The sequence below is a fragment of the Pan troglodytes genome, chromosome 9 (assembly GCF_028858775.2).
Source record: "Pan troglodytes isolate AG18354 chromosome 9, NHGRI_mPanTro3-v2.0_pri, whole genome shotgun sequence".
Classification (NCBI taxonomy): Eukaryota; Metazoa; Chordata; class Mammalia; order Primates; family Hominidae; genus Pan; species Pan troglodytes.
In genome coordinates, this window is record NC_072407.2 from 94,976,725 (window position 1) to 94,990,935 (window position 14,211).

Consider the following 14,211-nt stretch of genomic DNA (forward strand, 5'->3'; position numbering starts at 1 on the left):
CGTAGTTCAACGCCACACAGTGACTAAATTAAAAAAATTAGCCAGGGCCAAAATCCAGGTCTGCATCTTGTCAATGCAGTATCCTTTACTTATCTTACTACCCCACCTTCCCGAGAGAAACTGGGAATGGGGAACAGAGCTTACTCTGCCGTCTTTGTGACAGGAGCTAAACACATCTGATCCTGCTCTGACATACCATAAATGGCGTCAGTTGGTTTGATGAAGTGGGACCCTTCCCCCTTCATGCTTACTGTGGTGCCAAATTGTTGGATGTCGGAGATGCAGAGCATGTCAGCCTATGAGCCCACATCCCCCAAGCTATCACCAAACACAGCACAAGTTAATTAAAGCTGCATTACTTCATGATAGCTAATAAGATAAACTTTCTCCCAGAAGCCAGTAGGAGTTGATACTGCCTTCTCTTAACTGGTACTCTGAAGCCAATGGAGCAGTGTTTGCCACCAGAGAGGGGGTCTTTAAGGCTTTTAACAATAACAGGTGTATACACTTCCTGAAAAGGAGATGACAGAAACATGTGATTTCTAAAAGCGAGTTAACCCTTCAGCATCCATTTAAAGCTTACTAGCTTCTATTTAGATAAAGAATTTAGGGCTTGGGCTGGAAAGAGGGTTGCTATCCCCAGAAAAGTGTTTCCTGGACCCAGACATGGGTATATCTGAGACCAAGGGGACACATAACATTGTTCAGGGTTGGCATACAAAGGTTAAGTCTCTCTGACAATACATATTTCATAAAGGGCTTAATTTTTTACAATAGTTCATAGAGAGGAAAGAACTGCAATGTGGCATATGGGTGTTATTTCCTTTTGAGGAATCTGTTTTTCAAAAACTAAAAGTTTTTGCTGGGCATACACTGCAGTTTGCACACATGATCACATCTGTCCCCTGCTAAGGAGGATGTTACATTTACACTGGCCTGCAGATTCTAATCTGCCTTCATACTTCCTTGAGCCACAAGAGAGTGGGCCCATGAGCGGAGCAAACAGACAACAGCAGCCAGAGCCCAAATGTTTATGGCTGAGCATTTCCAGGCTGGAACTCAGGGAGGAGTCCCCAGAGGATTTTTAAAACATCAAGAGGTACAAAAACTATCCTTGCCAAAAACTATCCCCTTAATCCTAAAGAACCTATTAAAAACAGAAAGAAAGAAAAGGAACCTAGAAAAGTCATTGCTGCTGGAATGAATATAAATACTCATGATTATATATCTAATATTTATATTGATATTATTCATCTTAGAATGTACTTATAATATTTATATTTGAGTATTTTTTTACACATCCTCAAACTACAGTTTTCACAGTGGGGACTGGATCTAACATAATCCATTAATTAATGACCATGATTTAATTACATGTCATGCTATGGGTTATGACAGAAGGAAATAAGAAAAAGAGCTATGAGGCTGAGCTCCAGTTGCTGGTCTAATTACCTCTGTGCTTTAATCTAAAACAGGAGATATGGGTAAGAAAGTGAGGAACCCTGTTGTCACAGGATCCTTGGGGTGTTGCTTCTCCAGCTGAAAACCTCTATGGCTGGTGACACCTTTTGCCTGAGTATTTCTCACACCCACTGGGCTTCTTCTGCCCACTCAGCCCAGCAGACTGCACTTGACTCACACTACTGGCCCAGATCCCACACCTGCCAAGGGCAAGCCAGGCGTGGAGTAGTGAGGGGTGTGTGGGCCACTGCGCACAGCCAGGCATGCTGGCACATGAGCAAGCATGGGGTTCGGCCACTGTGCACAGCAAGGCACGCCCACTGCTATGGCAGGGCAGGCAGCTCCAGGCGCCAGCCCAGGTACCAGCTCTGTGTGAGGCTGCAGCTGGACCAGATGTACCACACATGGCTTCTGCTGCAGGCACTTGCATCCGGACATGCAGAATGCAGTGGTGCCCAGAAGCTTGGAGATACCAGGAACCACAGAACCTCAAAGAGAGTGTCACAGCCCTGACTTGGGGATCCCCTAGGTCTGGGCTTTTCTCTCCTTCTTGTTGCCCGCAATATGGAGAGCAGGGGAGGTGTTTTTCAGCCCTGTTTATGTTACAGCTCTTTCAGTCCCACCATTCCTCAGATCCTGAGTTTTTGTCCTGTGTCCAGGAAGAATGAATTACAGACAAGTGGAAGGTGAGCAAGGTGGAGAGGAGCTTCACTGAGTGACAGAACAGCTCTCAGGAGCCCCGCTGTGGGTAGCCCCTTACTGCAGGCAGGTTGTCCCAAGGAGTATCCAGCTCTCAGCAGAAAGGAGACCCACAGTGGGTAGCTCCTCTCTGCAGCTGCTAGTCTGGATATCTGTTTGAGTCTGGCAGGATCCAGGGTTTTTATGGGCTCAGAAGAGAGGACATGCATGCTGATTGGTCCATGGCTGGCCATGGCAGACCCAGAAAAAGCACCATAAGTTCTCACTCCAGTCTGTGGAATACCTGGAACTGACAGCCCAGCCCCCAGGCTTCAGATAGTCCCTGGCTTGAAGGTGGGGCATCACTGGGGACCTGCCCTTTTCTGTCCAGGAGCCCATCTGCCTCCTGCCACCATCAACATGTCATCCACCATATCCAGGCTGTTCATTTTCTGAAGGGCACCTGCAGGCTTGTGCTGAGCCACCCTCAGCACCCCCGCAGCTTCCCTCCCGTGCTCATCTATGCACAAAGTTGAGATGGGCCCAAGGTGGCAGCGGGACTGATGTGTTAGCACCACCCTGAATACATGCATATCCATCCAGGTTGCAACAGAACCCAGGTTTGGCCACAACTTCGCTTCAAAATTGGAGTGGGTGCTGGGAGCAGGGAGAGGTCAAGGAGCAGGAGCAGGCACTTCTGAGCTTGCAGGGGAAAGGGGTGGGGCTTCCTGGGCATCCAAGAGTGCAGGGATGCCCAGGTCCAGAGCTGTGGCTGGGCAGCTGTGGCTGTGCCCAGGAGTGCAGGGTTCACACTTGCCAACTCAATAGGGGGGTGGGGCTCCCACCAGCCCCATGGAGCATGCAACCCCAGCCATGCCTTCCCTGCTGCAGCTGGCATCTTCACAGTGGCCATTCCAGACAGGCTATCGCTACCATCACTGTGCTAATTACCAGGGTGGGACTGATGGTAAAAGAAAGGGCCAAAACATGTGAATAAAAGGTAGAAGTACCCAAACGCTAGATTTGTTCTGAAATACAGAGTTTAATTTTTATTGTATTCACTTATAGCTGTTTTTTAAAAATGTTACCATTATTCCTATAGGGATAAATATCTTTGCTATCATGCATCTGAAATTATCTGGCCCTTTTTTCCCCCTTTGGAACAGTGGCTTTTAAGCTGGATTTCTGATGATTCAAGGTTTCTTTGCAATGCAGCCATTACATTAGAACAGAACAGCCTATTAATGTAATATCTATAGCTGTATCTCAGAAACACAGAAGCTAATAAAGAGGTTTAGACTTAGACTGGCTGAAATAGAAGGGAAAGGGCATGTCCACAGAATAGAAAGTAACAGATTTCTTAAATACATAAGCTGCTGTTTCCATACGTACTTGAAAGGTAATGCCCAAGTAACTCAGAAGTTACATCTATTTGATGGGATGCATGTTGTGATTCATATGTGTACATTGCCACCTCCATGTGGCTGAGGTTAGCATTGGGCTCAATTTGCATTTTAAGCATAGACTACTGGTCAATATTTAGGAGCTAGCTTAGACGTGTGCAGGCTATCAGAGACTGAGATGAAGTCACATGTGAAAACAGCAGAGTCAGCTGGTAGGGTTGTGAACTTATTATGAATAAACATTAAGGCAGGCCTGAGGTTAAGCTACTAGCTGTGGTTAGCTCATTCCTTTGTTACTTAAAGGATCTCACCCTTCATGCCTGAGTTAAAATATTCCCTTCCTTTGGAAAGACTTCTGACATTCTCCCAGGAGACAGAATTGTTCCTCCTCTGGTCCCTCCATTGTGCTCACCTACCTGCCAAAGCAGTTATCTTATTATATTATCGTCATGTGTTTTCATGTTGTTTCTTGAGGCGAGAGAAAGGAGGCATCCCTTTCATCTTTACATTCCCAGGCCTTATACCTCTTTGGCCCCAAACAATTATTTGTTGAATAAATGCACCAAAAGTTATTTAAAAACTAGTTTTCAAAAGTTTCTTGAAATAGATCATGAGATGGTCACACAGCTGTTTTAAGTTCCATGAATATTGATTAATACATGGCAGGACTATAGATATGGTTGGGGAGGAAAATAGGAAGATGTATTTCAGGGCACTTAAGTATTATAGAACCATTTGTACAGCCCTTTCCAAATTTTCAGTTAAAAACGCCTTCATCTTCTAAGACTTTGTAAGCTGGATCAGTGCCAAGAGTGTCTTTTATGACTGAGCTGTAAACCAGTGGAAAATGGGATTTATGAATTCTGAGTTTGCTGGTGCTACTTATATTGCTCCTGTCAAGGATTACAGTTTTTTTAATGTTTATAAGTAGTTAGCATTAAATTCCTGCTTTCTTCTGCCCAAAGAAATGACTGTACCTTGGGACAATATGCTTTTTTTTTTTTTGAGACAGGGTCTTGTTCTGTTGCCCAGGCTAGTGTGCAGTGGCATAATCATAGCTCACTGTAACCTCAAATTTCTGACCTTAAGTGATCCTCCAACCTTGGCCTCCCGAAGTGCTGGGATTACAGGCATGAACCACTGCACTTGGCTGGGACAATATGCTTAATGATAAGGAAAGACTTAGGATGAAAAGGAGCATGATCATGGGCCAGATCTGGCTGAGGAATGAGCTGCTGGTATGCTACACATTCTCAGTTCACGGGGAAAGGGCACTCCTTTAGGCTATGCCTAACTGATTTAGGAAACCACTGTTTCAGTTGTGGGTTTTTTTAAATTTGTGTCTCCTTTTTTATAATTCTTTTACCACTGAAAGTCTTACCAGATTAAAAGAAGCCTAATTACATGTGAAATATTCAGGACCTTTGGAAAATGTGCTTCCTTCAGTGGGTTCATATTTGCACAGTTCTTAAATAACTCACTTGGGTCCTGAATTCTGCCTTAATCAGTTAATCTGCTTTCCAGGATTTCCCTTCTGAGGGATTAACCTTTCATCTTACTGTGCTGTGAACATCGAACAGGTAGAAGGGAAGCCTTCCCTTGCCAAGGATAATTCTGCTGTTTTTTTGATAGCTGGTAGGGCACATTTACAGCTAATCAATAACATAGCATGTAGTAGAAGGGATTAGGAAACAGTGTGAGTTGTGTTTCAACAACTTAAAATTAGTCATACTTTTCTTTAGAAATGTCTTTTTTTTCCCCCTCTGAAATCAACCTCCAAGTTCTTGAGGGCAGGAGGGAGGTGCAGAAGAAATCTAAACTCAAGTGATACATTCAAATAGCTTCCAATCTGCAGAAACTCCACTCCAATAAATACTACAAGCCCTTGCATTGTGATCTTTCTTCAGCTGAAGTTGGTCCAGATGTAACTTAACACATTTTAGCCTAAAACAAGGAGCTCTGTTTACTCTTTGTACCTAATCTGCACCAGTCTGGCAGTGAAATTTGGCAGATGTAGGGAAATTGGATGGACACCCACACCAGGTGAAGCCCATTCAGGTGTGCCTACTTCTGAGTGGCATCTTTGTGACTCAGCTCAGAGCCCACATATCCCAGCTCTTGAGCCATTTGTGTGTTCCCTTTGAACCTTTTCTATCTTCCCTGGAGTGCAAGGTGAATCCCTTTGTGTACTGATCATGCATATTCCACCTTTGTCACAGGAGGACTGTGTCCGGGGTCCAACGATCCTTGTATGGAGAAGCCGTGTCCAGGGGACATGCAGTGTGTCGGTTATGAAGCCAGCAGGAGACCGTTCCTCTGCCAGTGTCCACCAGGGAAGCTCGGAGAGTGCTCAGGTGCAGAGTGGAGTGGAATGATGCAGATCTAATTTCATATTCCTGAAACACTTGCCCTTGAGTAAATTACACCATCCAAGTCCTCCCAGAAAACGTTTCTTTATGCATGCAACCTTTTCCTTTAGAATGGACCACAGCTAACATCCACACTCACATTTACTTAGGATTTATCACAGCTGCAGCTTGTGCTAAGGGAGCATGTAAAGACTATGGGCTTCTTACATAATGGAGAGACTGCAACATGTGTTTTTTATCATGTCTCATGGCTGTTAAGGGTGTGAAATTGTGGAAAATAAAAGGCTGTTGGTTGGGCAGAGGAATCTGAGGATCTGTGGCATGGCCTTTGATGCTCAGGGTGCTGCACAAATCCACAGCCGCAAAACCAAGATCCACAGAAGGCATAGCTAAGCCAATCCTGTTGACCTTCCTTAGAGTCATCCCCATCTGGTGAACCAAGTAAGCAGACTCCCTACTGGAAATGTTTAACTAACTTCATGTTCCAGCTGGAGAGGTGCTCACCTCTGCATCTTAAGGGAAAAAAAAATCAGTATTTAAGTTATTTTAATCTAAATGATCCTGTTTCTGATCTTCATTCAATTTCTATACTTCATTTGATTCATATATTCTCTGCCACTTCTTTACTCAGAAAATAATATTTTTCATTTTGGGTACCAATAGAATCCTCTTTAGGTATATTTAAAATATAGGCACATTGATAACAATTTTGGGATCCAATAAATAGTTGGAATAAAAAAAATAACCATGCCTAGTATGTGCAAGGAACTTTGCAAGCATTGAGTTCTAGAAATTCAGCCTTTGCAAAGAGAAGCACTGTTCCTAAAAGTAGAAACCAAAGCTCCTTCATAGCTGATTTCAAGAATGGAGCTGCAATTAAGTAAAGGGACCACCTGGATGCTTACCTAAGTCATGTAAGGCTTAGAATTACAGGAAAATTATGCTGTCTCCTGTTTCTACATATGCACTGTGCATATAGCAGGTGGATGGGTAGGGGGATCATAAAGCCAAATCTTCTAAGTTCTGGAGTCACTTCCTGCTGACTTTTCTCCTTTCTATCTAGAAAACTTCTGATTGTCTATAATTATTGTCCATTTGGTATATTTCCACATATTCCACCTTTCCCCCCAGCAAGGCAGCTTTTCAGCCATTACTTTTCTTGTTAAAACATAAAGTTGAAGGCAATTTAAAAAAAAGAGTGAACTCAGAATTGAGCAATCGAGTTGGACAAAATTTAAGGGGAGCCTTGAAATTAATGGCCAGAAAGTGAAAGTGTGACTACACGAATTTTCTTTATATCAGTTATCTTTTTGCAACATTAGTACAAATGACATACATTAGCTATTAGGCATTAGGATACTTGGGGAACATGGATATCATTTGGAAATGGTTTTGTTTTCTTTGTTTCATGGAGCTGAAAGTTCTCGAATGCCTAAGTGATTGGGGGTTGGGGGAGGAATGAAGGGGTATCTTTTAATAATGCTCATTTTAGAAAGTGGGAGTTGGAAATTTAGTAACATTAAGAAAATCCAAGTTGTGGAATTTACCAAGTGGCTCTTGGCATGAGGCAAATAAGATGATTTGGTGGCTGACTGGTTAATATTTTTTTCACTCTGAAATTAGAGTGTGATGTGAAATGGAAAACTGGTTTTTAATCAAAAATGATTTCTCCTCAATGCCTTCATTAACTTCTCATGCATGGTCTTTAATCAACTTGGTTGGTGGTTGTTGGGTGATTTCATGTGTCTCTGTTCCTTTCTGGATGTTAAAAATATATATGTCTTCTCATAACGGTCTTTTCAGGGCACACTTCTCTCAGCTTTGCTGGAAACAGTTACATCAAATATCGGCTTTCTGAAAATAGCAAAGAAGAGGATTTCAAACTAGCTCTGCGTCTTCGAACACTGCAAAGCAATGGGATTATAATGTACACCAGAGCAAATCCCTGCATAATTCTGAAGGTAATTAAAATGGGTTATCTTTTTCTGCAGTCAGTTCTCATGTTAGTGTTTTGGCTCTTGGATTGGGGAACGGCTGAAATCATTTTGTCTTTTAAGTTCAGAAGACCAGAAGCAGACTTCTGGGCAAAGGGGAGCAGCGGCAGAACTGGGAAGGGAGCCAACATCCCATTTCCTTTTGAACATTCAGCTTCAAAATTGGCTCTTGGTACATGGGGCATCTCTCTTGAGAGCGGGTTCAAGGGCTGGCTTCCTTTGAGCTGTAATCGCTCAACAGTTCATTAGAATGTGTCTCCTAATCAATTCCACAACAGGGGTGGTCCTTTAAAAGGATTGGCTGTTTCCTTTTCTACCACATGGGTCTATCCCCACTGACTTTTGAAGGCAATTTCTGTTCTTGCTCAGGGAGGAAATTGGAGACAGGGGGTAAAGGAGATTTCATATGTCCTATCATGACCCAAGTAGCCCAATTTTTCAGTCATTTCCTAGCCTCAGAAATGCTCCTAAAGCAGCCAGATTTATTTTAGAGCAAGTCTGACATCTATATTCACCTCAAGGATTCTGGTGCCTTTGTGAAAACAACAATAATAATGGTAATGGGCCAGGTGTGGTGGCTCACACCTGTAATCCCAACACTTTGGGAAGCTGAGGCAGGTGCATCACATGAGGTCAGGAGTTCGAGACCAGCCTGGCCAACATGGTGAAACCCTGTCTCTACTAAAAATACAAAAATTAGCTAGGCATGGTAGTCGGCACCTATAATCCCAGCTACTTGGGAGGCTGAGGCCACTGCACAGTAATCTGGGTGACAGAGACTCTTTCTCAAAACAAACAAACAAAAACAAGCAAACAAGATAACAGCTTTTTGTGCATCATTTATTTTTATTATACAGCTAATATGATAAGTTTGTTTCATGTTATCCCCATTTGATCAAGAGGAGGACAGTGGTTCAGAGAGGTTAAGTTATTTACCCAAAGTTGCACATCTAATAAGTGATGAGGCCTGGATCCCACACTCTAGTCTCTCTCACTCCATGCCGTTAATCTCCATACTATCCCTCACTCTCCATCTTGCTACTACAACTCATTTATTAAAAATCACATTCTGGGCATCTGTAGACCAGATTCAGCCTTCTAGTATGGAGGAGAGAAGGCAGGAGAAGGAGGGAGACGTGTTTCATCTCATGCTATTCTCACCAGGTTGCTATGTCAGCCTGTTGTAAATGCTCTTCAGAAACATTCAGAGTCCGTCCAGTGGAAAATGCCCTTTCACATGGAAATGGCAAGAAATCTTTTTCTTCCCAAGGTTTCCGCTTGAAGAGTACATGGTGGACCTTTCCAGCTTCTGCCCTTTGATTGTTTGATATGTCAGATCCAAGTTGATTAGGTGGCCCAGGCTTTAGTTCTAAAGGCAGGTGAGGAAGGAGAGAAATAGAGAACATTAAATGCCAGTGGGCTTCTCTTAATGATCACATAGGGCTTTACTTACCCACGCCTGGTATTGCCAGGTATTATTTGATGGCCATAGTTGAGTGAGCAGGGAGTCGAAGTTTAAAAGTTGGTTACTTTTGTAAGCAGTCTCACACTCTCCTTATTCATTCAACTCAGAATTCTAATTTAAGGTCCAGAAAGGAAAGCAATATTTTTAAAAGAAAATAAGAAAAGTACTTTGATTGCACAGTTTTAGAGAATGATGCATTCAAATCAGATATTCATGGTGAAAGAAGAAAAACTCAAAAACCTAAGTCCTGCCTTTATTTTCTTCTGGCCCCGGAAGCAGCCTGCCTTGGGTCAGTAGATCATTTTCTAAATAGCCCTGAGAGTTGAGGTTTTGTATAATTGCTGGGAAAGTGTTTGGAGCATTCAGAGCTACCAGCTCTTAGGGCTCTACGTGGGCCTCACTGACCTTTCTGTCTCCTCCTTCATGCTCTAACAGGGCTGGTGGTTGAAAATAGTTTCTATTAGTAAATCTCTTATAGAGCATTAAATTTGAGAGAGAACAAAAATATTGAACCTGAATGGCTTGATCCTAAAATGGAGCTTGTGATTTGACACTTCACTGGCAAAAGTCTAAAATGTGCAGATCCCAGAGGATACGAAAGAAGAATAATTAAGCCTTTTAGGCAGCTCCAGCTCCTAAGGTATATTGTATTTCATGAAACAAGCATGTTTCTGAAAGTTGTGTAAATTGAATCTTGGTAAATGGAATTCTAATAAACTAGAGATGGATGCTATTTGAAGGAACCCTTCCATTAATCCCTTTGTGATGTGAATAATCACTCCCAATCTGTCTGTTCTGTAAGTTTGCTTTTCATATGTTGGGTTTGCCCAAAGCAGGACACAGCTGTACTAAACTATTGCAGTTATTCTCCTACAGTCGCCAGGAATATCCACTAAGGGGATTTGAATCTGTTTGCTTAACATTTTCAGCCTCATGCAAGATTTAATTTCCTTGGCTTTAGGTACAGTATGTGCCTTGCACTTTGGTTCAACAACTAAGCTGAAATGCTTTGTTTAAATTGCACCTCTTGGTTGTTTATATTTTCCCAGTCAGAGCACATTCTCTAAAAAGTACTTAAAGTACTCAGTGGGGTGAAGGGCGCCCCTTACAGACAATTAAAGAATTGCACAGAGACCTCGAGAAGTGAAAATGCTCATGGACAAAGAATATCACTGTCTCTCAGCAATAATAAAAGGCACTCATTCTTCTGTTTACCATTGATACCCTATCTTCTTCCAAAAGAAATTCAAGGCTTACCATAAGCATCCAAATGCAATAAAATTAAAGTACCATTAAGATGAAAATACAAGGTTAAGAGCCAACCAGTGAAGTTGGGTAGAGTAGAATATCATTATGAGAAAGTCTAGACCGAGGTGAACTACTTCAGTAGAGCCCAAACCATAACTGAGGTTCCTGGCAGCCAAAGCAACAATGAAAATGGTCAGATAGGCTCTGTGACTTTCCTCACACCTATAAAAGAAACATGGCATTCTTTTTCAAAGGGAGATCTGGAAAAGATTTTTTAAAAAGAAGAAAGAAACATGACAAATCACCAGAAGAGATGTAAGGAGAAATGAGTAGGAGAACACTTTATCTCTGTGTCAGTCTTCCATCTCCAGTATCATGGCAAAAGCACAAGGAGAATATGGTTGTTAATCTATAACTATCACACGTTTTATTTTCGGGGGAAGTTATAAATGATTCATTGCTACATTCTGATGATTCTCAGACATGGCTAGCTTCAGACCCCTAAACTGAAAGGAAGATAGGGAAAGCTCATTTGGTTTGTAAAACAGCCCACTTGGCATGGCCAGATCTTTCCAATATAGATCAAAAGAGTAACAAGGAAGCTCCCTACAAGATTTGAGAGTTTCAATGATCTATTTAAGAATGTCACCAAAAAATAAGTTAACCTTAATTACATTTTGTAGTAATAATAAGATACCTAAGAGTTTACAAAGTACTTTCACATACATGTAATTTCGACTCTCATTCCCCTTGCATGTAGGTATGAGTGTCTACTTTTTTTGCCTGTGAGGAAACTAAGGCTCAGAGAAAATTGAATGACTTGCTCAAAGTAACAGCCAGTCAATATCACTTTGGTTCTAGGCCTATGAAAGAGGAGAGCAAGTTGGGAGTTAGATATCTCTTGATAAACTACAGGAGTTTATCAAAAGAAGAAATTCAGAGGGCTGGGATGATTATGCATTCATTTACTCATTTAAAATACTTAATGTATACCAAATGGCTATTAATGGCAGCCTTAAAAATAGGTTTTTGTATTTTTGTTTGTGGGTTTTTTTGTTTTTTGAGATGAGATCTCACCATGTTCCCTAGGCTGGTCTCAAACTGATCACTTGATCCTCCTGCCTCAGCCTCCCAAGTAGCTAGGACTACAGGCACATGCTACTGTGCCCAACTCAGGGAAAACATAAAAAGTTTTTTAAACATCCCCTTTTCAAAGAATATTGAATAATCCTCTTACAAGTTCCATGATTATTATGCATTTGCTATAACCACACACCAAGAATCTGAAGCAGTAAGACTTCATGCCATAATTTACATTTTTTACTCAAAATCCTACTTTCCTGCAAAAGTAGGACTTCTTAGAACTCTGATTTCTTGTCTTCCAAGCCCCAAGCTACTAAAAATCCAGGGGAAAGCACATCACTGATTTCAAATGATCCTGAGAATCTAAATATTTTATAACATTAGGACAACACTCTCTCAATTATGTATTTCATTGAACAAATTACCTAGCTACACCCCTAACCCTAGCAAATCATTTCAGTATCGTTGCTATAGACATTTCTTACAGTTTCATGCACACCTCAATTTCTATTAAAATAGCTTCTCCTCTGATTTGAGAAAGCTTCATTCTCTTAAAGAAGATACTTAAAACTAGGTGAACCCAACTCTGAAGACAGAGAAGAATTAAATATGATCAGAATATATTTTCCAGTATAAGAGAACATAGACATGAAAAGACAAAGTGTTCTTTTCTCTCTCTGGAATAATATAACTGTGCAATAGCAAAAGATTATTAACTTTTCACAAGGTAACTTTTGGCATCAGTGTTCTAGTTTGTCATATAAACAAAGCTGGTAATTTCAAAGTCCTAGGATTTTGACAATCCAAATGATTTTTGTTTGTAAAAGGCTAAGAATCGTGTAGGCATCTGGCTTCCTTCATTCAGCAATGTTGCTGCTGTTATTTTTGCAACAAAAATAAAAATAAAAAGCAAGCTTAACCATGCCGTGTTAGTATGAGATAATTTTGTGTTCTTCAGTTATAGAACTCTGATATATTTGAGTACATCGGAGTCCTGTCATTTCTCCCTGGTGAATATGTAACTTGGTGATTATTCAAAGAGGTAGGAGGTGGGGGTGAGAGAGGAGAATGAACCAAGTAATATGTTAATTGAACATCTTTTTACAAAAACTTAGATAAATTGCACTCTCACCACCAATTTTTCATAATAGACTGAGGACACCAGTTTGTAGCCGCAGAGTTAAAAACAGCAGGTGGACTGTGCCAGAAGAAGATACTCCCCAAAGTCACATTTGATGATTTATTACTTACATTAAAATACAAATATGGAAATTATCCAGGAGTTGCCATAGAGCAAGTATTCTGGTATGATTTACAATATCTACTCATTCAATTTTGTGGAACCGAATAAAATAACAAAGATGATAGCATAAGATTACACGTGAGGCTGAGTGCGGTGGCCCACACCTGTAATCCCAGCACTTTGAGAGGCCGAGGCAGGCAGATCACACGGTCAGGAGATCAAGACCATCCTGGCCAACCTGGTGAAACCCTGTCTCTACTGAAAATACAAAAAATCAGCTGGGCATGGTGGCGCTTGCCTGTAATCCCAGCTACTCGGGAGGCTGAGGCAGGAGAATCCCTTGAACCAGGGAGTTGGATGTTGCAGTGAGCCGAGATCATGCCACTGCACTCCAGCCTGGTGACACAGTGAGACTCCATCTAAAAAAAAAGAAGAAGAAAGAAAGATTACACTTGAAAGCTCTCAGAGAACATAAACATTTGTCTTCAGTCTTTTTACATTTGCACATTTGCATGACAGAGCAAAGTATGTATGTTCTAACTGTGTATGATGTGGCTAACCATTCTGCAGTGGACAGAGTAGCCTTGTAAAATAAGCCATAGCAGTTCTCTCTGCTCTCCAGACCCAAACCCAGAGGGGCCAGACCATTCTCTCCAGGGTACCTGAGTGGTACATGACAAAGCCTGAATTTGATTCAGCATTCCAAAATTCCCACACCTCTGTGTGCTTCTTAAAGCCCCCTGCCTTCTAGATACACATGTTTATGTGGCATGACCTACGAAATTTTATGCAGGATGAAGAACATGGAGCTACAAAGGCAGAAATGAGAGTCCCTAAGAATTCAGTTGTCTATACTGAAGCATAGAGAAATACGTGACGTGTGAGAATGAGAGATGCTCTGATAATCCCGAATAGGTCTATTATGAGTTAAACATGTTTCACAAGGACTGCTTCAGTCTATTTCTGTGAATTCATTTTCTCTGTACTTCCTTGGCTGTTTGTGACCTGGAAGCTCTGTGTTGTCCTGTCATTTCCTTTCCTTTCCTTTTTCTTTTCTTTCCTGACAAGTATCTGTTCTCTGCACAGAACTATGAATGCCAACAGACTAGTGTTAGTTGCATGACTCAGACGCTGGCCTCCACAAGGTCTTCTTGCTGGGTCATAGACATAGGCCAGAAAAGAAGCTTTTATTTCACAATTTTTGGCTGTGAATCCCTTCATGACCAAATGTACACTTGTCTAGACAGGGGTGCAGCCCTCATTCCCT

The 14,211-nt window shown here is 41.6% G+C and overlaps 1 protein-coding gene across 6 annotated transcripts in view; it reads left to right on the forward strand.

Annotated features, from left to right (window-relative positions):
* Positions 1-14,211, forward strand: part of FAT3 (FAT atypical cadherin 3) — a 677,141-nt gene that overhangs the window by 632,125 nt on the left and 30,805 nt on the right. For all 6 annotated transcript variants that reach the window (XM_016921780.4, XM_009423966.5, XM_054662602.2 and 3 more), the window contains 2 exons: positions 5,762-5,896; positions 7,715-7,872. In XM_016921780.4, the coding sequence (XP_016777269.4) occupies positions 5,762-5,896; positions 7,715-7,872 (293 nt within the window). The remainder of the gene's footprint in view (positions 1-5,761; positions 5,897-7,714; positions 7,873-14,211) is intronic.